This window comes from Taudactylus pleione, unplaced genomic scaffold (assembly GCF_031769625.1).
Source record: "Taudactylus pleione unplaced genomic scaffold, aTauple2 ptg000121l, whole genome shotgun sequence".
Taxonomy (NCBI): Eukaryota; Metazoa; Chordata; class Amphibia; order Anura; family Myobatrachidae; genus Taudactylus; species Taudactylus pleione.
Window position 1 is genome coordinate 6,844,650 of NW_028284523.1, and position 26,190 is coordinate 6,870,839.

General features: G+C 44.7%; 1 protein-coding gene across 4 annotated transcripts in view; it reads left to right on the forward strand.

Moving 5' to 3' along the window:
* Window positions 1-266: 266 nt before the first annotated feature.
* STAU1 (staufen double-stranded RNA binding protein 1) overlaps window positions 267-26,190 on the forward strand; it is a 46,605-nt gene continuing 20,681 nt past the window's right edge. The window contains exons 1-8 of one of the 4 annotated variants that reach the window (XM_088472173.1): window positions 268-483; window positions 7,778-8,039; window positions 8,262-8,386; window positions 12,027-12,095; window positions 20,203-20,359; window positions 22,241-22,379; window positions 23,188-23,353; window positions 23,730-23,825. In XM_088472173.1, coding sequence (XP_088328299.1) covers window positions 7,835-8,039; window positions 8,262-8,386; window positions 12,027-12,095; window positions 20,203-20,359; window positions 22,241-22,379; window positions 23,188-23,353; window positions 23,730-23,825 — 957 coding nt within the window. In that variant the 5' untranslated portion in view covers window positions 268-483; window positions 7,778-7,834. Of the gene's footprint in view, window positions 484-7,777; window positions 8,040-8,261; window positions 8,387-12,026; window positions 12,096-20,202; window positions 20,360-22,240; window positions 22,380-23,187; window positions 23,354-23,729; window positions 23,826-26,190 lie in introns of all 4 variants that reach the window. The other 3 variants (XM_088472174.1, XM_088472176.1, XM_088472175.1) reach the window with 3 other exon arrangements.

Genomic DNA, 26,190 nt, shown 5'->3' on the forward strand with positions numbered 1-26,190 from the left:
AGTGCATGCTGGGTTATGTAGTTCCATAACAGCTGGAGTGTCAAGGTTAGCCAACACTGGACTACACTATCAGACCCTGTATGTCACCATTAGAGTGTAAGCTCTTGGAAAAGAACAGGGGAATGCAAAGGAGGTGTCTGGCTGTATTGTTACACACTGTATCTCACCATCAGAGTGTATGCTTTGGGGGGGGAAGTGGGCAGCGCCGGCGTTGGTTGCATAGCAGCAAACACTCAGTAGAACTCGGCTCAGACGCCGCAGTCGGGAAACTTACCCCGTGACCTCAAGGCAGCGGACAGGCCCCGCCCTCCGCAGCAGTGCCGGCTGACGTCACTTCCGGAAGCTCCGGCTCTTCATTCTCTTTAGTGTTTGCCGTGTCCCTGTCATCCCCCCCGGTCTCCCGGTACCGACCCCCGCCCTGAATGGACTAGAGAGCTCTATCAACGCAGGGCCTGGACATAGCGGGACGGACAGCGAGTGAAGGTGAGAGAGGGGGCCGGCCAGCCTCACACGCCGGCTGGCTGTAGTCTACTGGAGACACCGTGGCGGCGCTCTGACCCTCAGGCCGGGATGCCATTCAGGGCTGACCCAGCAGCACCTCATGTCCTGCCCCGCTCATTCACCACTTGTATGTCATCGCATCCACTCACTGATCATAGAAGCTTCCACTCTAATCCCCATAGCCATATAGTCTGTTTATATTTGTCCTGCCTGGACACCTGGGTTTATTGTGCCAGGGGCTCAGTCCTTACCCACCTATGTGTAATCACCTTCACTTACTTAAACCAGGAATTTGTCCTTTAATCCTCATCAGCATTGCTCAGTGTGTGTACATGTCCTGTTGGGGCTCCTGTCATTCCCTGTGTATAAATGTACCCTGCCTCAGGAGCTGTCACACTAATGCCCTACCACATCTTCTATTGCACTCTCCTCAGTTTAATCACATCCACCCCCTTATTGCAGTATCTTGCACACTATACTCTACACAGCATTACTGTGTGTGTATATATAATATACATACACACAGGGCCTTAACTAGGGTAGTGTGACCAGTGCCATGACACAGGGCACCGCAGGACAGGGAGCACTGTTTGGACCTGTCAATTATCCTGTTTATTATCATTCTCCCTTGCAGCTTCCTCTTCTTTTATCCCCAGCATCTCCTGGCTTCCCCTATCTCCTCCCTGGCCCTTCCCCTTGAGGCCATGGCCCTTTTCAGGGTATTCTATCTTATGACCCAATTTAAAGAAATAGAGGGGGGCGCGCGCCAATGCTCTCTGGCACAGGGCACCAAGAAGTCTAGTTACGGCTATGTATATACACACACTCCCTGTTGAGGGCTAATCCGTTCCCCAACTGAATATATTCAGGAGCTTGCACGCTACCACCCTTATAATAGTAGCTATTAAGATTATTTATGTTCTTCAGACAGATTTTAGCATGCCATGGGTTACGGAGCTGGGTTTATATGTCCAAAAACGACTAGTTTTTACCCTTATATTGCTCTCCACTGTCCCATCTTCTAATATGTTTGCCTCTTTACTCGGGGGTAGGCAACAAGCTTAGACAATTGTTATCTTACTTCATTTGGTATTTGGATCTGACACATGCTTTTTGACAGACTGTAGGTTAGATTTCATGCCCACTCTCTTCAGCAATGGTTTTCTGTTTACCACGCTCCAAAAAAAAGTACAGGTTTGCTGAGTGCCTGTCTGGTGACCCATGGGTATTTTTCCCATCTCTGCATAGGCCTTCCAAGATGTAATGAATGTCCAGGCTTGGAGATCTAAGCCCTCTAGTAACAAATTAAGTTGTACTATACTCTCCCCATTCATAGCAGCTGTCTTGAAAGTGCTCCAGGGAATGTTAATACTCCTTATTAGAGATGAGCGGGTTCGGTTTTACTCGGTTCTCAAAACGGCATTTTATTGGCTATCGGCTATCACGTGTTTTGGATAGCCAATAAAATAAATCCAAACTAATCCGAGCTTGCGTTAATGTGGCGATAAGAACCGAGTAAATCCGAACCCGCTCATCTCTACTCCTTATATCCTTCACCCCATGTTAGAATCCTCCTTGATTTGGTTGGCTGTCGGTAATTTTCTAATCACCTATCCAAGTAATAAAAATAAATATAAGTAATTCATGATTAAACGTTGCAGGAGACCAACAATCTGTCATTGTATGGGGAGAAAACATTTTTCACTATAGACGGATAATCTCTGTGTATGAAGTCCATTCAAGATCTATTAGACTTCTGATCTGCTGAAAAAAAATCATGCAGTTTAAGGCCATATTTAGTGATAGAAATAATAGTTTTGGTTGACCCTCAATATGTTTGTATTCAGTCTGCTGTTAATAGTAACAGACTGTTTAATCTCAGAGTAAGTTTGCATAGCTTTACACAACTGTGTTGCTTTGGCAATCAGCTATTTTGTTTTGAGGTGTTTTAGTATAATGTGCTAGCACACAGGTTTTCAAACTCGGTCCTCAGGTCCCCAAACAGTGCATGCTTTCTGGTTCTCCTCTCCGAATCAGAAGTTTAATAATTAGCTCCACAAGTGGAACTTTTAAAATGTGTCAGTGAGTAATGAATACACCTGTGTGATCTGGAAAACATGAACTGTGTGGGATCCTGAGGATCGAGTTTGAGAACCTCTATACTAGCCTGATAATGAAAAGTATCAAACTGTTGCTTGGATCAGATGATTGTATTATCATATGCACACTATGGTCCTCATGCAAGGGGAGTACTATACTAGTTAGCATATATTGGATATTGGGTGAAATTACTGTTTGCATGTCCAGAAAAAAGTTTACCTATACAGATTGCGTGATTCTGGCATTTCAGCAGCCTGCATCTGGAGAGGATGGACAGGGAAGAGTTTTTCTAACCTAGGTTGAGCGCAGTAAGCATATACAGACCCAACACAGATGTACACCCATCAGCCATAACATTAACACCACTGACAGGTGAACTTAAGTGAAAAACATTGATTATGTCATTACAATGGCAACTGTTAAGGGGTGGGATATATTAGGAAGCAAGTGAACACACAGTTCTTGAAGTTGATGTGTTGGAAACAGGTAAAATGGGTGTAAGGATCTGATTGACTTTGACAATGGCCAAATTGTGATGGCTAGACGATTGGGCCAGAGCATCTTCAAAATGGCAGGTCTTGTGGGGGTGTTCCTGCTATACAGTGATCAGTACCTACCAAAAGTAGTCCAAGGAAGGACCACTGGTGAACCGGCGACAGGGTTATGGGTGCTCGAGGCTTATTGATGCCCGTGAGGATGATGGCTAGCCTCTCTCGTCCTATCTCACAGTAGAGCTACTGTAGCATACTGTACATTGCTGAAAAAGTTAATACTGGCTATGATACAAATGTGTCAGAACAGCGGTGCAACACAGCTTTTTGTTAATAGCCTTATGTGTAAATAGAAGAATTTTATATTGAATTTGGTAAAGTACAGGTAACAAATGGAGGGACTGACAGAGCAGGTGAAGGTTTAGCGAGGAAGATCAGCCTTGCAGGTAAATTAAATATAGATTGATGGGGTGAAAGTCTGTTTTGGGGGAGACCGGTAAGGCGACTACTGCAATAATCAATCCGGGAGATGAGTGCATGAATTTTGTTTTTGCAGTGTCTTGTGTAAGATATGGTTGTATTTTAGATAAGTGTTTTAGATCTAAGTAACGGTTTGGAAACCGATTTGAATGTGGTGAACAAAGGACAGTTCAGGGTCAAAGATGACACCTATGCAACTAGCTTTGGGAATAGGTTTGATTGTTATCAACAGTGACAGAGATGTCCAGTTGATAACTACTATTGAACAGTAGAAATATTAATGATTCTGTTTTAGAAATAATAGGTTTAAGGTGGCGAGGTGACATCCAAGATGAAATGGCAGAAGGACATTCAGTAATGCAGACCCACACAAATGGCTACCAATCTGGAGAGGATAGGTAGATTTGAGTGTCATCCGCATACAGATTATACCGAAATACGAAAGAGCCGTTAAATTTGGCAAGAGATGTAGCATATATTGAGAAAAGCAGATGACCTGGGACTGAGCCTTGCCGTACTCCAACTGATAAAGGAAGTTAAGAGTAGGTTGATCCAGAGAAACAAACAATGAAAGAGCAATTTGATACGATGGAATCAGGATAGGTTGTGTACCGAAGACCAAGGGATTCTAGTGTTTGTATGAGAAGAGAGTGGTCAACAGTGTAAAATGCAGCAGAGAGGTCCAGAAGAATAAGAAATGATTAATGGCCTTAAAGGCACACATCCACTAGACGACAGGCAAAAGACTGCACAATTACGACATTGTAATCGTGTAGTCGTTTGTCAGTCTGTGATGAGCCTGCACTGAACGAGCAGTCGTTTAGTGCAGGCTCATCAATCATCTGCAAACATGTTGAACCTGACTATATCGTCAGGTTGTACAACATATTTGTACGATGATAGATGTCTAAACGACCAGCGGGAGCGCGCATCGCTGGTCGTTTTAGAAATATTTTAAACAATCTGCAAACGATTATCGAATATCGTTATCGTTCAATCGCTCAATTTAAATCGTCTAGTGGATGTATGACTTTAGGGGGTCAGTCAAGACCACCGCGACCATCTTTTTGGACGCTCGTATATGCTGTGGGTGGTCACCCACAGCTATACGAGCGTCCAGGAGGACGCTCCATTTTAATGGAGGAGGGCCCTGATTCAGAGCGAGCGCTCTGGTCAGAGCGTCCGGCTCTGAATCAGGCCCTTAGTCTTAGCAGTGATCAAATCATTCACTACCTTAGTCAGTGCTGTCTCTGTGGAGTGTTGGTAACGAAAGCCTGACTGAAGTGGGTTCAGTAAGTTGTGCAAGTGAAGAAAGCATGTGAGGCGGGTGTAGGCAAGTCTCTCAAGTAGCTTGGAGGGGCATGGGAGCTGAGAGATGGGACGGTAATTTGAGAGAAAAAGCTAGGGTCAAAATTCTGTTTTCTTTTTTTAAGATTAGGAGTAATCACTTCATGCTTATATAATATTGGAATGATACCAGTAGAGAGAGAAATTACAGATTTTAGTTAAGATTGGGATCACAGGAGACACTGATTTGTGAGCGTATAGGATCAAGTGTAGAAGTCTTAGAGTAGGAAGTTGAGAAGTGTTTAGATGCTTCATCTTCATTTGTGGGATCAAATAAAGAGAAGGTGACAGAGTTTTCAGAGCAGGAAATGAGCAGGTTGCTAGCTGAAAAAGCGCATACCATTTCATTTAGGATCTTATCAATCTTGTTCTTGAAATCTGAAACAATATCTTTGGCACTGATAGTAGCCAGTGGGTTGTGTGTGGAAGGGGATGTAATCTGCATCCTGACTGTCATGATGCTGGTAGTCAGAATCCCGGCTCCTGAATCCTAAACGCTGACCTCTGGATGGTGAGTATTAGGGTTAGGTTATGGGTTAGGCACTTGGGGGAGGGTTAGGGTCAGGCTGAGGGATGGGACGGGACGGTTAGGGTTAAGCTGTGGGAAAGGTGCTTTAGGGAGAGGGTAAGGGTTATACTACTTACCAACAGTATCACCCCAACAAAATTTGGTGTTCTGACCGCCGGGATCTTATACTCAACCCGTGTGGGAGGTGTAAGAAGTTATTTGTGTCACTTGGGGTTAGAAGCGATGGGAGATTGAAAACGCCACCAACGTTCTACTTTACGTGAGTGTAGGTGTTTTTTTACTTTAGAATGCCATTGTTGACATCTAAAAATGCGTACACACTTGGCGATATTACTGAGTGATTGCACGATTACGACATTGTAATCATGTACTATAATGTTGGAAACGACCAACGATGCTCGCTCACGCTGTTTGTTTCCGTCATCTATCATCGCCTAAACATGCAGGCCAATCTGCCGATAACGACAGATTGGCCATGTTCAGGAATGATGGATGGTGCCTACACTGAACGACATATCGTTCAGTGTAGGCACTACAGGGGATCAGGAACGACTGTACGATTACGATGTCGTAATCATACTGTCTTTCCTAATCACCCAGTGTGTCTTCACCTTTAGTCTATGTGGGGCGTGAAGGGTAGCTAGAGCTACTTCATCGAAGGCTGTTTCTTGAGTTTGGTTAAGGTGTAATACAGCAATCTCAGGAGTGAATGTACAAATTGGCGAGAGCAGTTGTTGCAGAGATATTTCTGCGGGTTTGAGTAGGCTTAATCCGCGTACACACTGGACGATGTATTTGAACTATATGAACAATGATATCTTTTCAATGATCTATCGTTCAAATTGTCCAATGTGTATGCACTTACAGATGAACGATGCATGCTCCCGCAGGTCGTTAACGATATCACCAGTCGTCTGTACATGCAGTCCAATCTGGGGATATCGTTAACTAACGATGCCATGCTGCCGAATGCAGCATGGCCCTGACGCCATCGTTGCCGGCATTGGCAAGTGTGTATGCACTTACCGATGCCGGAACCCCGCAGGGTCCTCCGCATCTGACATCGCTGGGGTACACACATAGTCTAGTGTGTACCGGGCTTTGGAAGGATTCAGTAACAGTGAGCTTGAAGTAATCAAGTAAAGTATGCAGGTGATTAGATTGTGATCTGATAGAAGGAAAGGAGTGTAAATGCAGAAATTGAGCATAGTGTGGTGAATACAAGGTCAAGGCAGTGGCAGAGAGGTTAGTGAGAGTAGTTTGGAGGCACCAGGAGAATGTGCCTTATTAACAGAGTTGTTGAAATCAGCCATGATGATGGTGGCAATATTAGAGAATAGGAAATGAGGGAGCCAGGCAGAAAAATGTTCAAGAAATTGTTGGAGTGGCCCAGGTGGACGATGGACAACAACAGGATAATGAGATGCTTATGATTGGCTGTTTCTGAATGAACCACTGATTCTGATTGGTGTTTTTCTTTTTTTGTTGCATGGGCCTATATAATGCTTTTATGTACATGTTTGAAGGAATTTTTTTGTCCGGTACGTGAGACTGGGAGGAGTTCTGATGTATTCAAGAAGTATTTTTTAAGTTTTAGTGATTTTGTTTATAAATGAAATGTCTATAAACATGGACATATACCTGGCTTGAACAATATGCTAATGGTACCAAGCTGCATATGACTTGTGATCATTGCAGCTTTGCACATTTTTAACCAAATTGCTAAGTGTTGATACGTATGAGTGATAACAGATCCAATGCAATAACATTTAGATCGCCTAATCAGTTGCTGTGATTGAAACGGTTTGAGTTATGCATTGTAGTTGTGTGATGAAAGGGACTATCTTCCAGCTGTCACACATTTCTCATGCGCTGGAAATGCGACACTGCGCCTCGGTAATATGTCTGAAGCAGCGAATCGTGAGGCCACAGATGTGGGTGTTTTCTTTGTGATTGCACCCTGGTCATGTGGCCTGAAGATAACTGTATAGACAGGCCGATTGGTAATATTCCTACTTCATTTTTCACCGTACAGGTCAATGTTCCTGTGCAGAAACAGCATTAATGGTATTCAGAGCTTTCCAGCTGCCCTGGTTATAGCTGGAATGGGGAAAATGGATTGATTGATGGAGAAATACACAACCAGGGGAAGAGTATAAATGAAGCATGGAAGTGTATGTTATCTGTTCTGATACAGCGACATATATGCTATAAGCTGCTATTGCTGCAATTTGGACAGGTGAACTGGGAATATAGGCTTGTGCTACCTGTCTGTTAGGTTACTTGTAATTTGGAATTTAATTAAAAAAAAATGTTTTTGTCTTTGCAGATCTTTTCTAGCCCCAATCTGCACTGAGCACTGTTACCTGCAAAGCATATAGCTCTGATGGAAACTAATATGTCTCAAATTCAGAATACACCTGCCGCTCTCTCAGGGAGTCAACTCCTGAACAAGAACCAGCATTCTACCCTCCCACAGCCTCTTAGTATTCCTCCCACTGCCAGCTCGCTGCCCTCAGAACATGCAGGAAGACCGCACCAGAACTCTGCTTTACCGCCCCCATCTGTGACGTCCGGCAGTGCAGCCGCAGGTAATGTCTGTGACCACTGTCTGTCTGATGCAGTTTCACTCTATTTTAGCATAGAAAATATTTGAACTGTGTGTATGCTAGAATTTTTCTCATTACTCTATATTTCTGAGGCCTTTGTTCTATATCACCGATGTTGCATAATCTGGCTCTCGTAGGTCCTGGTTACATTGCTCCGTGCTTACTCTGATATAACGATCTCTAATTTCTGTTTGTTTCTTTTAGTGTCTTCTAACATGGCAAACCCCAAAGAGAAAACCCCGATGTGTCTAGTGAATGAGTTAGCCCGTTTCAATAAAGTCCAGCCAGAGTACAAGCTGCTCAGTGAACAAGGTCCAGCTCATTCAAAGGTTTGACTCTTATTCATGGATATTATGTGGATAGAGGTACTACAGTCATTATAACCAAATGGTTTCATGAAGATGACTCCCCCACACACTCTATATTACACTGTGTTCTGCTAATAACCTGTATATAATTTGTTTGATCTGAGTTCTTCATTCTTATGTGATTTCTAATAACATTATGTACAGTAGGGGTATATTATCCTATAAACAGTGTGCCTGATTGCTGACCAATTAGAATATCGATCATCATGGGGAAGGACAGGCGCCTGATAGTGTGGTACCTTATGTGATAATACAATATAATAAATGATTATATTCTATTATAACATAAGGTACCACACTATCAGGTGCCTGTCCTTCTCCCTTTTTTTCCTAGAAATTGTGCCATATTTCTAAGTGGTTTTCTGGAAGGACAGCGCTGCCACCAATAATACAGAGGGGACTCTAGTGTGACTGAAGGATTAAGGATTGGACTCGGCAGTGACTGAACTGATTTTTATTATTTCCAATTCGGAATCTGTTCATTACCAATTTATTATAACTTTCAGGACATATTATATAAGTACAGTGGAAGCATGCCATTATATATATATATATATATATATATATATATATATATATATATATATATATATATATATATGAAATTTGGCTTTTAAATGTTACTGTTTTGGATATTTGTATCCTTTATCATAAGCATTTTGTGACCACTGAGAATACAGTGGGGTCAGCCTGCCATAATGTTAACCAGCCCTAGCTGTTTCTAAATAAACCCAAATCTGGCATTCCGTAAATTCATCCCTAGGACCCTGCACATGATATTGACTCCCATCTTTTCACTGCTGCACTGAACACTAGTTTGTGTTGTCTGGTCCGCCACTTCTGACATACTTGCATTCAAATAAAAAATGTAGTATTTAGCAAAGTACATTTATTATGCATAATTGACAAGAAAAACATACTTTGAATTTGGCATCTAAGTTGTATTACAAAGTATTTTACTGTATCATTGCATAGCGGGAAATATCAAGGATTGTATTACTTTCCAACCCCTCGGGAGTAGGACACTTGGAAACTCGTGCTCCCATCAGCAATCCATTTTGCTGTTTGTTTTTTTTTCCCCTACTGTAGTTTTCTGTACCTACCTATATTGTCCTCTCCTTCGTCCGACCTCAGCTCAGCTGAACAATGCAATTTTTTAGCACTTGTTGGAAGCACCAGGGTGGTATGTGCAGCTCCAAAGGCCAAGACTTCTCTCCTGGCCAAGCATTGTGCAAAGCAGACCAGCCAAATAAGAGCAATGTAAATGTTTGATGCCGACTTTCTTAGTCGGCAAAAATTGGGGAGCAGGCACCTAAACTCCTCTTGCCGGATTTTGGAAGTCTGGTGAACTAGCTATTTTGCGCCAAAGGCATTCAGGTTCACCTACTTTTTTCAGGGATTTACACTCTGTCAGCACGTTAAACTGAGGGAAAGGGTAAAGTTATTCAGGGATGCCCAAGAGTGTGATACACATGTGGAGTCCATTGGTCATACTTCCATGGTGGCTGTCTCTGCATATGATCTTTCTGACAGCATTTCTTTTCCTACCAGGGTCTGAAGAATCTATTTTGGACACCAGTTGATAGGATGATAAAGGCCTTTAAATTATTTTAATTTCATATTTATTACTGGATCTAGGGATGTTTAGTTTGGCGCAGAGACCCTGGATTGTTTCAGTTTTCACTTTTTTGACACCATGATTTGGATGAGGGGTTGGCCTTGAGTCCTCTCAAGAATCAGATGTCCTCACTTTCGGTCTTTTACCAATGTCACCCAGCCTGCTATAGGTTGTTATGGCTGCCATATATAGCCCACTTCTCAAGATACTGCACTCAGTGTCTTGTGTGTTTATGTTCTAATTCACTGTTCGGTTACATTGCCATTTATGTTGAAGGCACTGTCCTTGGTAGCAGTGGAGGTGGTGCATATTGTATTGGAAGTCAGGTCATTGTATTTTTTTCTGAAAAATTAGATTCGGGAGTTGATTTTCCCATCGCTCTCTCTTCTGTCCATGCTCCACAAATAAGGCTGTACTGTAGCTTGGATGTGGTTTTATGGTGGTGTCTGCCTGAAGGTTCGCTATATGTAATTTATTTATTATTGTCCTAGGTCTTATTTCCTCTTTGAAGGGCCCAATGAAGGAACAGGAAGCTATGTCCCTGTTGATTCAGAGTAGCACATTTAAGGAGAAGGTGGATGGATCCTGCTTGCTTCCCTGATTGTATACTAAAGCAGTTGAATCCTCTAGAGCAGGCTTGGCCAATTTGTGGCTCTCCAGCTGTTGTGAAACTACAAGTCCCAGCTGATAGGTGGGATGGTATGCTGGGACTTGTAGTTTCACAACAGCTGGAGAGCCACAGGTTGGCCAAGCCTGCTCTAGAGGCAAGTCGGACAATGGTGCCTTATGGGAATAATTGTGCAAATCAACACCATAATCAGGCTTTTGTTTTGTTTTTGTTTGGTTTTTTTTGCATGATTTCACTGAAAAATAGAAATTGAATGTGACTGCTGAAAAAATTGATTTCCTACTAATTGTAAAGTGTTTTTCTTTAAAGCTATATATATATATATATATATATATATATATATATATATATATATATATACAGATTCAGCCTCCTAAGAATGCTACTGATGCTTTTCTCATGTTGAGCTTGTGTCCTGGTAAACCTAGAAAGTTAAAGCCCTTCCCTTTTTTTAATGTAGTTTAGTTTCATATACCTATATATATAGGCTTGCCATATCATCCCTTTTAATCCGGGACACACATGAATCACACAGGTTCTGTGTCACATGAATCACACAGGTTCTGTGGCTGCCTGACTTCATGTCTCCATTTCACCTGGCTTTAATCAACCACGGAACCTGTGTAATTCACGTGTCCTGAATTAAAGAGATTATATGATCCAAGCCTACCTATACATAGTGTGGCAACACATTTTATATGTAGCTTTTCTTTCTCTGTCTCATTGACTATACTGTGCTGTAAAATGATAGGTGGCTGACTTGCAGAACGGGAGACATCACCAGTTGAGACTGACAGCTGCATGAGGCACTTTTAGTGACACAAGAGTTGTATTAAAAAGTATTAGTTGATAGTGTTGTCTTCTAGGTAGCCTGAGCCAGGACAGTTGAGAGAATAGAGCCAGGAAAGAATTTGTGCTGTAAAAGCTCTTGTAGATAGATACAGTGAATGTTTAGCTCTTGGAGAGAGAGAGACGGTGGATGACCACACACTCTCCAATTTGGTAAAAGCAGTAGCTGCTAGGACAACCATCTGAAAGCCCATATGCCTGTGGAAGCTAGTGTTACCTACGGTGGCAGTGATGTGTAATTTCCAAACTTCCATGGTTTGTGGCGTCGGTCCCTACTTCCTATCGTTCGATCTTCGGCGTTAAATATAGTAGGATTTGGAGAGTAGGAACATTACAGATAATAATTCATTTATTTCACGAAGATCTAGAAGAATATAAATTAGTGTTTCCTATTTATATATGTCATTTTCTTTCTACCATTATATTGTGAGTTGGCATACAGCTTTATAGGTGTAATATAAGTACATGAAGGTTCTTAAGGAGAACTCTTGTCTCCCACTTCCCAGGTGATACCACTAGGACGCTGGCAGGATTACAGCCTTCTTGAGAGAGTGGGAGAAGATCGCCCAAAACAAGTGGGTATTTATTTATTCTACTTGTCTTCTATAAAGTGCTTTAAGGTCTTTTGGGCTTTGAGTCCCCTCCCCTCTTTTCAAGAATCTGCAAATGGACGGTACTTTGTACTCCCTTACTGGTGGGTAAAATCATCCAATGTCTTTTAAATCTCCCTGCAGTAATGTCCAGCAATTTTGCTTCATTTTTTTTTAACCTCTAAACCCTGCCAGACCCCCACCCTCTTTTCAAGCTTTCCTGATGTGCATTTGGGGTGTGTCCCATATTGGCTGAATGTGGGGATGAAATGAGATAGAAGACACGAGTTTGTTGTGTAACACAGACATACTAATACACATGCTGCAAAGGAGAAATATCACAGGTTATCTGAACATACAAGTTACCTGTGTATATGTCACATCTTTATGTCAATGGGAGGTGATTGAAGTGTAGTAATATGCACAAATTATAGCCTAACATGTGCTTCTTTGATGGATAACATACATACATACATACATACAATCACTCACTCTTTGCAAGCTTGGCACTCAGGATGATAATTTCCAGCAGCAGGGTGCCTTCCTAAAGTCATTGTATAGAAAGTATCCTATAGTGTAGCCTGGCAGCCCCACATGTTAAGGAAGAAGGCGGCACTGCTTGATGATATGAAATAAATTTGTATTCAAAACATCATATAAAAATATACATTACAGGGTGTCGACGTTTCAAGGTCCTAAGACCTTTTCATCAGGACTGTGACTAAAGCAAACGGGTGTATGTGACATAATCTTACCTTATAAAGACTAGTGCATGCTGTCCGGCCTCTGAGCTCTCAGTACAGGACTTCCGGCGCGTGCGGGGGAAACCGGAAGCTGTCAGTGACAGTCGGCTGCCTGGCAACCACAGATGCCCTGCACACCAGGACACCGGGGGCTGTCAGCGCTGCAGTGAGAATGTATCCTAGTAATTAAAAGACCGTATAAAGCATGTGAATGCTGATATGAAAAAATGTATATGCAAATGTTAAATTACGAATATGGTGTGAAATAAATGTGCATAGCGACTGTGGTGTATAAAAAGCATGTAAAAAATAATGTACATTTGGAAAACCAGACAGCAATAATATCTTTACTTACAGCATATAGAAGAGGTGCCTCCCAATATCATAAATAATATATTGTATATGATTATCAAAATAGATGCTGCAAAAGCAGACCTACTGTATATTCATTATTCACATAATTTGGGTAATGATACAATATCGATTATTACTGAAAGGAAAACATAACCGAAGCCAAATGGATATGTCACAAAGATCACATTATTGTAAGAAAACGTTCCATACATTCTTCTCTTTGAGACCTTTTACAACATTTGTAATTTAGCATTTGCATATAGATTTTTCCATATCAGCATTCACATGCTTTATATGGTCTTTTTATTACTATGACACATTCTCATTGCAGCACTGACGGCCCGCACTGACGGCCCTGGTATGCAGGGCATCTGTGGTTGCTAGGCAGCGGACTGTCACTCTGACAGCCTCCGGTTTCCCTGCACCCACCGGAAGTCCTGTACCGTTAGCTCCGAGGCCGGACAGCGTGCACATGCCAGCACCTCTAGTCTTTATAAGGTAAGATTATGTCACATACACTGTTTGCTTTATTCTCTCATGATTGGTTCGGGCCTTTTCCTGCAGCACCAATGTGAATAGCCTTACTGGTTACTCAGTTCAGCCCCTACCTAGCCAAGATAAAGAATTTATAGGCGAGTATTATAGAGAACACTTAATGTGGGTACACACTGCAAAGATATATCTGTGGATGATGGTCATTCATATATACTGAACAACCATCTTCCAGACAGCCGCGGTTCCCGCTTGCTGGGCAGGGGCGTGTCAACCCCCCTCCCCTGGGCTGCCGCTGCATGTGTACAGGCGATTGGCTGATTGCCCATACACACTTGCCGATGGACAGATATATCTGTAAGCCGACACGATATGTCTGGTAACGACGTCGTTCAGACCTATCACTGGTACACACTGGCCAATGGGCGCCAGATATATTGGCCGATCAGTTGGTCTGCCAATATACAGTCAGGTGCATAAATATTGGGACATTGACAGAATTTTCATATTTTGGCCTCTATTCACCACCACAATGGCTTTGAAATGAAGCAAACAAGATGTGCTTTAACTGCAGACTTTCAGATTTAATTTGAGGGTTATTACATCCAAATCAGGTGAACGGTGTAGGAATTACAACGGTTTCTATATGTGCCTCCCACTTTTTAAGGGACCAAAAGTAATGGGACAAACTAAACAATCCTAAATCTAACTTCACTTTTTAATACTTTGTTGGCAAATCCTTTGCAGGCAATTACAGCCCTGAAGTCTGGAACGCATAGATATCACCAGAAATTGGCTTTCATCCCTGGTGATGCTTTGCCAGGCCTCTACTGCAAATGTCTTCAGTTCCTGCTTGTTCTTGGGGCATTTTCCCTTCAGTTTTGTCTTCATCAAGTGAAATGCATGCTCAATCGGATTCAGGTCAGGGGATTGACTTGGCCATTGCATAACATTCCACTTTTTAGCCTTAAACTCTTTGGTTGCTTTGCAGTATGCTTCGGGTCATTGTCCATCTGCACTGTGAAGCGCCGGGTCCAATTAGTTCTGAAGCATTTGACTGAATATGAGCATATAATATTGCCCGAAACACTTCAGAATTCATTCTGCTGCTTTTGTCAGCAGTCACATCATCAATAAATACAAGGGAACCAGTTCCATTGGCAGCCATACATGCCCACGCCATGACACTACCACCACCATGCTTCACTGATGAGGTGGGTATGTTTTGGATCATGAGCAGTTACTTTCCTTCTCTATACTCTTCTCTTCCCATCACTCTGGTACAAGTTGATATTTTGTCTCATCTGTCCATAGGATGTTGTTCCAGAACTGTAATGGCTTTTTTAGATGTTGTTTGGCAACTCTAATCTGGTCTTCCTGTTTTTGTGGCTCACCAATGGTTTACATCTTGTGGTGAACCCTCTATATTCACTGTTGAGAAGTCTTCTCTTGATTGTTGACTTTGACACACATACACCTACCTCCTGGAGAGTGTACTTGATTTGGCACAACTGTTGTGAAGGTTTTTCTTCACCAGGGAAATAATTCTTCTGTCATCCACCACAGTTGTTTTCTGTGGTCTGTGGTAAGTCCCATTACTTATGGCCCCTTAAAAAGTGAGAGGCACATATAGAAACTGTTGTAATTCCTACACCGTTCACCTGATTTGGATGTAATTACCCTCAAATTAAATCTGAAAGACTGCAGTTAAAGCACATCTTGTTTGTTTCATTTCAAAGCCATTGTGGTGGTGAATAGAGGCCAAAATATGAAAATTCTGTCAATGTCCAATATTTATGCAACTGACTGTATCTGTCAGTGTGTACCCAGCTTTAAAGGATAGGACACTTCATGCTGCAATTTTACTATCAAATCCTGATCTTCCTGATATGCAATGTAACACTCACGGTGCATCTATACCAGTGGTTCCCAAATTGTGCGCCATGGTGATGCCACCGGGGGGTGTCGCGGCCGCAGGCTGCCCATACATGCTATAGACATTGAAGGATCAGTTTTTAAACTGATCGGGCCCTGCGGGACTCGTTGTGAATCATTGAGGTCCTGTGTGCGCTGCAGCAGCCAATAGAAATCATCAGCATCTCCCCAACCAATCAACTGCTGGCAGCATCTCCTTATCCAATTGCTGCCCGAGCCTGCCGACGCCTCCCAGCTTTTGACGGCCGCTTGTATATTACCATGTGTGCGGGCCCCCTGCGCTGTCTCTCTCCGGTGAGCCAGCTCTGCAAGGAGACCTCAGCCTGTGTGACCAACGGCTGCTTCTACTCGTCCATGCAGTCTGGCAACACTTCTCCTGACCTAACCTACGCCGCGGCGCTGGTGATCTCTACTAATGGTAAGTAAGGGGGCTGCATTGGAAACTATAGGGGGGATAGCTATGAGAGATAACTATAATATAGGGAGGGGGCCGCATAGGGAACTAAAAGGGGGGGCAATGAGAGACATGGAGGAGGAGGCTGCAAAGGGAGACAGAAGACACATGTAGGGGGCTGCAAAGGGAGAAAAGGAGACATGCAGAGGGCTGCAAAGGAAAACGCATGGAGAAGGCTTGTAAAGGGAGACACATGGAGAAGGCTTGCAAAGGGAGGCACATGCAGAGGCTGCAAAGAGACAGAAACAGGAGGCTCAGTGGCGTAACTACAGCCCCCGCAGACCCCGTGGTGGCTTGGGGGCGCAGGGGCTTGTGGGGCACTGTGGCTGCAGATTCCATGCGGACTAGCCGTCCGCATGAAATCTGCAGAAAAAGGCCCTCCAAAAATGGCCGCCGCCTTGGAGGAGACATATGCTAGAGGTCCTCCTGGACCTCTAGCATCTGTTAGTCACCCAGGCAAGGCGGTAGTGCGGACAGTACATAAGTGCCGTCCGCACTACACTACTAGCATAACAAACACACAGCCGCCGGCTGCTGTGTGTTTGTTTTAGCAGCCGGTGAGAGTCAAACAGACTCTCATCGGCTGCTGCGCCCACTGCCGGAGCTGGGCATCTTCTGGCTCCCGCAGTGGCTGATGGGAGACCTCTCCCATCATGCAGAGTGGGCCGGCCCGGGAGGACGCCAGACGGAGGAGCTGATGTCGGAGCGGGGATCAAGGTAAGTGGAGGTCTTTTTTTTTTTTTTTTTGTGTCTGTCTGGCCGGGGGAGGGGGGGTCTTTGTTACTACTACTGGGGGGCATTGCTGGGGAGGGGGGTTACTACTACTGGGGGACATTGCTGGGGGGGGGGTTAACTACTGGTACTGCTGGGGGAGGGACTACTACTGGGGGGCATTGCTGGGGGGGTTACTACTACTTGTACTGCTGGGGGAGGGACTACTACTGGGGGGCATTGCTGGGGGGGTTACTACTACTGGTACTGCTGGGGGGACTACTGGGGGCATTGCTGGGGGGGGTTACTACTACTGGTACTGCTGGGGGGGGACGACTGGGGGGCATTGCTGGGGAGGGGGGGTTACTACTGGGGGGGCATTGCTGGGGGGGTTAACTACCGGTACTGCTGGGGGAGGGACTACTACTGGGGGGCATTGCTGGGGGGGATTACTACTACTGGTACTGCTGGGGGGACTACTGGGGGCATTGCTGGGGGGGTTACTACTACTGGTACTGCTGGGGGGGTCTACTGGGGGGCATTGTTGGGGAGGGGGGGTTACTACTACTGGGGGCATTGTTGGGGAGGGGGGGTTTACTACTACTGGGGGGCATTGTTGGGGAGGGGGGGTTTACTACTACTGGGGGGCATTGTTGGGGAGGGGGGGTTTACTACTACTGGGGGGCATTGTTGGGGAGGGGGGGTTTACTACTACTGGGGGGCATTGTTGGGGAGGGGGGGTTACTACTACTGGGGGGCATTGTTGGGGAGGGGGGGGTTACTACTACTGGGGGGCATTGCTGGGGAGGGGGGTTACTACTACTGGGGGGCATTGCTGGGGGGGTTACTACTACTGGGGGGCATTGCTGGGGAGGGGGGTTACTACTACTGGGGGGCATTGCTGGGGAGGGGGGTTACTACTACTGGGGGCATTGCTGGGGGGTTACTACTACTGGTACTGCTGGGGGAGGGACTACTACTGGGTGGCATTGCTGGGGGGGTACTACTACTTGTACTGCTGGGGGAGGGACTACTACTGGGGGGCATTGCGGGGGGGGGGGGGTTACTACTACTGGTACTGCTGGGGGGGACTACTGGGGGGGGCATTGCTGGGGGGGTTACTACTACTGGTACTGCTGGAGGGGACTACTGGGGGGCATTGCTGGGAAGGGGGGGTTACTACTACTGGGGGCATTGCTGGGGAGGGGGGTTACTACTGGAGGCATTGCTGGGGAGGGGGTTACTACTACTGGGGGGCATTGCTGAGGGGGGTTAACTACTGGTACTGCTGGGGGAGGACTACTACTGGGGGGCATTGCTGGGGGGGGTTACTACCTACTGGTACTGCAGGGGGGACTACTTGGGGCATTTTTGGGGGGGTTACTACTACTGGTACTGCTAGGGGGACTAATGGAGGGCATTGCTGGAGGGGGTGACTACCACTGGTACTGCTGGGGGTGACTACTGGGGGCATTGCTGGAGGGGTTACTGGTACTGCTGGGGGAGACTACTGGGGGGGTTACTACTACTGGTAATGCTGGGGGGGACTACTGGGGGGCATTGCTGGGGGGGTTACTACTACTGGTACTGCTGGGGGGTGGTTACTACTGGGGGGGACTACTGGGGGCACTGCTGGGTGGGACTACTACTGGGTGCACTGCTGGGTGGGGCTCCTACTAGGGGTACTGCCGGGGGGACTACTACTGGGTGCACTGCTGGGGGGGGGGGACTGCTTCTGGGGGCATTGCTTGGGGGGGGGGGACTACTACTGGGGCCATTGCTGAGTGGGAGGTGACTACTACTGGGGGCATTGCTGGGGAGGGGCTACTACTGGGGGCACTGCACTGGTGGGACTACTACTGGGGGCACTGCATAGGGGGACCACTACCTGGGGCACTGCATAGGGGGACCACTACCTGGGGCACTATATGAGGGGCACTGCATAGGGGGGCCACTACTGGAGGCACTGTATAAGACCCCTGACAACGAGCAGGTAATTTAAAAGTAATTAGAAGCCTTACTGTGGGGAAAAAATGGTCTTGGGGCAAATATGTAAGTGGCACTTTGGTAATAGGCATTACAGTGTGCAGCATAATGGGCATTACGGTGTGTGGTATTATGTGTAAGGGGCATTACGAGGAGGAAAAATACTGCAAACTGTCTAGGGGGGTGGGGCACATTTTTAACTATTGCACTGGGAACCAAATTGCGTATAAATTGCCCTGTAATTATTTTACCGAAATGCCATGGGGGGGGGCGTCAGAAATATTTTTGGCAGGGGGGAGCAAAATTTATAGTTACGCCACTGAGGAGGCTGCAATGTGAGACATGGAGAGGGGCAATGGGAGAGAGACGGAGGGGGCAATAGGAGAGAGACAGCGGTGGCAAAACAAACAAACAAGTTAATATGCATTTCCATCCTGACCTAAATACTAATTACGTAATTTTGACCCAACTACTTGGGTCAAAAAGGGACCGCTCGGTAATTATTTTGGCTTAGGGGTGTCTTGAAAAAATCATGAAGACCCTAAAGGTGCCTTGTACTGAAAAAGTTTGGGAACCACTGATCTATACAATGATCTGGCTCAGTGGCTACGTGCTGGTCTGGCGTTGTGTACACATAATAATCTGGACTTCACCAGAGTCTCTGCAATTACGTAAAGGAAGTATAAGAACATGGCAAGAATTTAAAAAGTAATGTAAATTAGAAGTCAATTGCAAACTGTATGAAAAAATACTTCTATAGTACCCTGTAAATTAGAGTCTAGATAATTCTAGAAAGACTGAAAGTTAGCATGGGAAGGTAACAGTTGCTTTTTGTCAGTGTTTTGTGTTTTATTTTCCTCTTTATTAAATTATGGACATAGCTGAGGTTTCCACTAGTACACTTGCTTATTGCATTGATTACTTTGTGTTTTGCTATGTTTGTGACCGTTAACTATATATTTTTTTGCCTATGTGTAAGACCTGATTACCATTAGCATCATGTTCTCTTTGCTTGAAAATAACTTGAATGATGCCAATTTTATAAAAGCCTCTCTGTGACTTCTGTAGCAGCATTCATGTTGCTTTCAGTGCAGGCTCGCCTGTAGGTTCAGTACTACAACCACACAGCCGGGAGCAGGCCTTGGTTAGACCTCTAATTAGCAACATGCCGTTCATGGCAAGATGTGGCTGGGTGCACTGATTTTGTTATGCTGATCTGTGTGGTTTATGTAATTTTAGCCCTCCTTGTCATTGGTAGCCATCTTTAATTCTTCTGATATGTTCTACTAAAATAACATTAATAAACATTCACCAGGAAAGTCACATGACTCAATCTTTCCTACATATGTAAAGGCTCCGTGATATGTTTGCACTCTTACCCGCTTTTGTGGTGACTTTTGGTGGTCTCTCTCTACAGATGTTCACAGTGCAGCTCACTCTTGGGGACCAGTACTGGGAGGCCGAAGGGACAAGTATTAAAAAAGCTCAGCACGCAGCCGCCGCGAAAGCCTTGGAGGGGACAAAATTCCCTAAACCTACAGCCCGCCCTTCTCGCGGTGAGGGAAAAAATCCAGGTACAGGTTTACAACCTTTCACGGCATGTAAACGTGTACCATCCATTCTGTCAGCCTTGCTGGTTTGTCCTTCAACCTCTATCAGCGACCACTCGTCCATCTGTCACTGCTTGACTGCCAGTGTGTTGTAAAAGGCTCAGCAGCAGCAGCTGGGAAGAATCTGATTGATGAAAGATTCCACTCTGTTCGTTGCTGTGTAATAAATAAAACATTACTTGTTGGTCCTGTACCAGTGAACCTAATTGGATGTTTTGTACACATGTTAGTATGTTATTGGGGCTGATTCTGGGCGGTTCTCTGTGCTCGGACACAAACGGCTAGTTTTAGCGCACAGCCCAAGTGCTGATGTGAAATTAAGCATTTTTGCTTATGTCAGTCCTATTCTGAGATGCTGGAATTGAGCGTATCTATCTTTCTGCCAAACAGGGCGTTCAGGGGCAGGAACTGGGTGGCGACAATGCAAATTTACTAGAACTGCCCTGACGTGTCTGAGTGTTGTTGTGGGTGTGTATCTAAAGCTCCGTGTGAGTCCTGCGCACGGGGATGGGAAGCCTGTTTCTGAGGGATCCCTTGCACCAAACTTTAGGCTGGCACAAGTGCAGATACTAATGACTGTTGCGGCAGACGGCACAAAATCAGTAGGAGCGTGACTTTCCACTTGCAGACGCACGGACCTCCACATTAGCTGAATGACTATAGCATAAGGTTATAAGTCTGCCTGCAAATACAGCCACTTTGCATCCAACTCAGAATCAGCCCCATTGTGTTTATATGTATGTAACATTCTCATTTCAGTTATGGATAGGTCTTGCTCTCTTGATGCATATAGTGTGTATCCATTCATGTTGTGGCTAATGAAATGAAATCTGTAGAAGGCAGTGTAACAATGAAATATACGGCTTTAGCCATGGCCATTGTGCTCCCTGCTCTGCCCGGTCCTTTTAATATTAAATAATGTCTTCAAGCACAATATGGTCTAATTTAGTTTGTTTATCTCTGTCAGACACCCATAGTCTATTCATCTTCTCCTAATGTTAGATCCTCTCCCTTTCCTAACTGGCAGTAAGATAAGAGTGAATGATTTTTAAGGATTACTCACATTTATATAGAGCAGGGGTTCCCAACCACGGTCCTCAAGGCACACTAACAGTCCAGGTTTTAAGGCTAACCATAGCTGGGCACAGGTGATTTAATTATTTTGATTTAACCATCTGTGCTTAAGCATGGATATCACTAAAACCAGGACTGTTAGTGTGCCTTGAGGACCGTGGTTGGGAATCACTGATATAGAGCATTCAATTTGCATTGGTCTGCACACACCATATTTCAGTGGAGGTAAATTGGTACTTGTGGCAATGGGGGTTTGCCATTTTCCTCTGGATCAACACAATAATAATTGGTTTAACAGTTGAATTTGATGGGCCTGTCTTTCTTAGCCACCATACTAATGATGCAACAATTCCCTTGGCTAATTATGTTTTACAATATAATGTGTGGTGTGAAGGGATACAGTGACGTATCCAAGGTTACCAGGAACTGAAAGTGGGATTCAGCTGTGAAACCTATTACCTCACTACTGAAGGAACATTGAACTGTTCCCTACATGGGAAACCTATTCTAGTAAGCATAAAAAACTAAAAAGGGCTTCTGGAAAATGTCCATTGCACAGCACCACCTACTGGATTTTTTAAGGCACTTTTCGGTCTGCTATCCATGTAAATGTCATTTTCCAGAAGTCATTTCTCTTGAACAGTTAAATAATCAATGCATTTTGGTTTTTTTATGGTAGGGGGTGATGTTGCATGGCTATTGTTTTGCAATTGCTGAATTGTAACAGTTACAGATGTAACTTAATTTACAAATTGTGATTTTTCATTTCAGACAGCATAACACCGACAGTCGAACTTAATGCATTATGTATGAAGCTGGGCCGAAAACCTATCTATAAACCCCTGGACCCATACACAGGCATACGTTCTTCTTACAATTACAACATGCGTGGAGGCGGTTATCCCCCACGGTATGTTTTACAGGCTATTGGGCCGATTCAATTAACTGCAGTAAACTGAGATCTTGCCGCAGATGAACGTACCGTTCACATTGCAGGCTATTATCGGCATGCACGCTTCCGCAATCCAGACTATTCTATTTAGAAAACGATCCCTGTAATTTTACAGTGCGTAACCTGCGGAAGTGCATGAAAAAGTGAGGAAAGCACCCCCTCATCCCCAGAAAAGTGTCAAATAACATTGGATGACAGTATAGGCGTTTTATTAGTAGCCATAAGCAAAATACTGCATTTTAGTTTCTTAAAAGGTGTCAAATGGCTGATTTAGTAAAATAGTGTTTTTCACCAAAGCCTCTACAATATTTTGGGGCACAGAAAAATGTATATTATGTGATTTTTTATTTTTTTTTTATATATTTCAGTAAGTTTAAAAAATATTGGGGAAAACCTGCTTGTAACTCCCATCTACAAGTTAAGAAAAAAAACTTTCCTTTCAGTAAAACACCCCAAAATGTCATAATTAAGCCATTTTTTCAGCTTTTTACAGAAAATCACCTGAATGTGTCATTATTGGAGTCACTACATCTTTACCTTTTGAAATAAAGATTTTTCCCTACTTTTAAGCTACTCGGTGCTACGAACTAAAACCCACATTAACTCCCATTAAGACCTGATTTAACTCAGTGTAGATTACCTAATTGTATACCAAAAAGTTTGTGCTGTAATCTGCGTTAATGGAACCAGTAGCTAAACTGTGAGAATCTGGTATTGGTGGTTTGTTGCGGTTGATACTTTTTATCTTATTGTATATTTCTTCTAGGTACTTTTATCCATTTCCTGTCACACCCATCCTATACCAAGTAGAGTTGTCTATAGGTGGTCAACAATTTCATGGGAAAGGCCGGACACGGCAGGCAGCAAAACACGATGCTGCATCCAAAGCCTTGAAGAGTTTACAGCATGAGCCCCTCCCCAATAAGCAAGAGGTGTGGTTGATCACTAGAACGTAGTGCTATGTGCTTGGGTCATTCACTTGCACCATGTAGACTGCAGAGGGATGAGGGGGTTCTCTTATACTAGCAAAAATCTGCATATCATGTTCAGGCAATGTTGTTTAACGCAAAACAATTTATAGATCTAGATCCTGACGGCTATTATGAGATCCGTATTATAGAATTATGCAGACAGTTTTACTAATTATATTTTAATGAGATAACTGTATAGGTATCCTATGAAAAAAAATCCTATTCTGCCAGTGTGTGTATATGTAGCACATCTGTCTGTCCTCCATACTTGCATAGGTAGCAATGTATAACTGTTTGTTTTGAGGAAACAATAGTAGTTTGTTTTTTTTTTTTCTAGGTTAATGGAAATTCAGATGAAGAAAACCTGAATAAATCGGAAATAAGCCAAGTGTTTGAAATTGCACTTAAAAGGAACATGCCTGTGAACTTCGAGGTGAGTCCTGTTGCCACAGAAATGTGTGTGTGTGCATGTATATTTGTAGCGTTCCCGCTAGCTTGCTTTAGTGGGGCACCCTGAGCCTTCCCCACCCATGAGCCGCAGTGTTCCATGGGTGGTGAAAGTTGCTGTGACCGATCACCGCTAGGTGGATATTCACCATGAGGGGAGAGCTTGGGGAAGCCCAGCACCTCCATAAGTGCTGGGGATGCCCCCAAGTGTGACAAATTGGAAGCATGTCCCATGGACACACCACCTCCCTGGCTGGGCATACATTATATATATATATATATATATATATATAATGTATGTATGTGTGTGTATAATATAGGTCCAGCTTGAATCCTCTCTCTTTCCACTGTGTGTCTGGGGACTTTGTGGGTGGCAAGCCATGGGACTTATGTAGAGCATTTACGTGGTCTTTTATTAATACATGTATTAAATTCTACAGATTTTCATGAGTTCCAAGGCTGCTAGTTTTGGACAGAAAATATTGTCAGCTTCTATACCCTCAATACATTCCATGGACAGCAGTGTCCCCCAAATTATATAGAGTGCTGGTATACCACAAGGGTGAAGACTGCTATTGTGTCTTTCTACTTCAGGGTCCATAGGGTATCCACAGGATACCTTGGGGTATAGGCCATGATGTCAGACATCGGGCACTACAGAGTTACATTTTCAGCCTCCCAGGATGCACTGGGGTCCCTCTCCTATACCCCGCCCCCCAGTTTCATTGGTGCCCAGCTCGGAGTCGGATAACCTTAACAGAGGGGGGCTGTTATGGCCCCTGAAGTTTTCTTCAAAAGTAACTGTGGCTGCACATTTGAGTTGTACAGCATGGACAGTCATTACTGATGTCCATGCTGTCACTCCCGCCGGTACTGATCCGGGGATGCTGGTAGGTTTCTGGGGTCACAGCTAGCGGTGACCCTGGATGCCTGGACTGTGGCCGGATCCATGGGGGACAGGTAAGCCACAGAGGGCACCCGCCGAGCAACACAGTCCTAAGTACCCAGGCAGGGGGCTCCCTGGGGACTGGCGGCAGCGTAATTTCTGGCTGCACTTCCACTATACCCCGGGGACAGCGGGCCACGGCTGTGCGGCAAAGTCCGGCGTCCTGGGGGTTAATTGCATGCCAGGGGAGCACGCCTTCCCTGTATACAGCCAGCGCCTCCCCCGCTGCACACGGCCTCTCCATTGCGGTCTGATGCCTGTGTGTGTCTCTCCCACCCGGGCCCGCCTCTTCTTTGCTCCTCGGCGGCCAACTTTAGTGCTTTAGTTAATTGGCAAGCACTGCTGGACGCTGAAAGACGGTGACATCGTGGTCCGGGTCCCCACGTATACCTCTCCTTCGTGTAAGGTTGGTGTATGCAGCGCTGTTTCCTACCAGGCTCTGGTCTGTGTAATTGATCTCAGCGCTGTTAGTGCAGGGCATTGTTTCTGCATTGTATGTGACTTACTGCTAGCGCTGCTGCCTGTACTTTCACTTCTGACTGTCAGCCATTTCACTATCCCTATTCTTTCTCTGCTAAAGCCCTTGCGGTGCGGTGTTGCAGGGTGTTTATTACCTCACAGTAAACTATTGTTTTTCTGTGTGGGGAGTCACATACACTGTCACTCATCATGTCTGAGAGTGATTTTCCTCTCCTGCTAAAGTGTACTAAATGTAATGTACCACTCGCTGAGGGAGATGGGAATGTGTAGGGCCTGCTATGTGATATCACGCCCTATCTCTGTGACTATGCCTGTGCAGGAACTGCCCTGGGCTTGTTTTGCTAAGGCACTTACAGCACTTGTGGGCCAGTTAACGCCTCCCCCTGCGTTCCCCCAGATGTGGTTAACGCAGCAGTTGGTGGGTTCATCACACATTCAGGGGTTCCCAAGACAGTTAATAATGCCCCAGTGTCTCCCGCTGTCACCCCCCAGGTCTCTCAGGAGCCTGTGTGGGTATACTCATTGTCCAGTTTGGTACAGCACCTGACAGATGTATTGCAAGGGGAATCCTCCTTCTGACGACCTAAGCTGTCGTTCGTTTCTCAAACGCCTCAGTATGGTGAGGATGATGTGTCGTCTGATGACGGGGAGATTTTTGACTATTCGGACCAGGAGCTCCCTTGTACTAAGGAGGCAGAGTCCAAGTCTAAAGTGTATATACCTGGCCTTATACGGACAGTCCATACGGCTTTGGTTATTGAGGATGAGGATCCCCCCGTGACTAAATCAAAATACGCCTTCTTTAAGGATGTTAAGGGTGATGCCACTGTTTTTCCTCTATCTGGTCAGTTAGTGGATTATTTAGAGGAGGCTTGGAAAAATCCAGGTAAGTGGTACCAGCCTCAAAAACGTTTGGCCTTCGCAT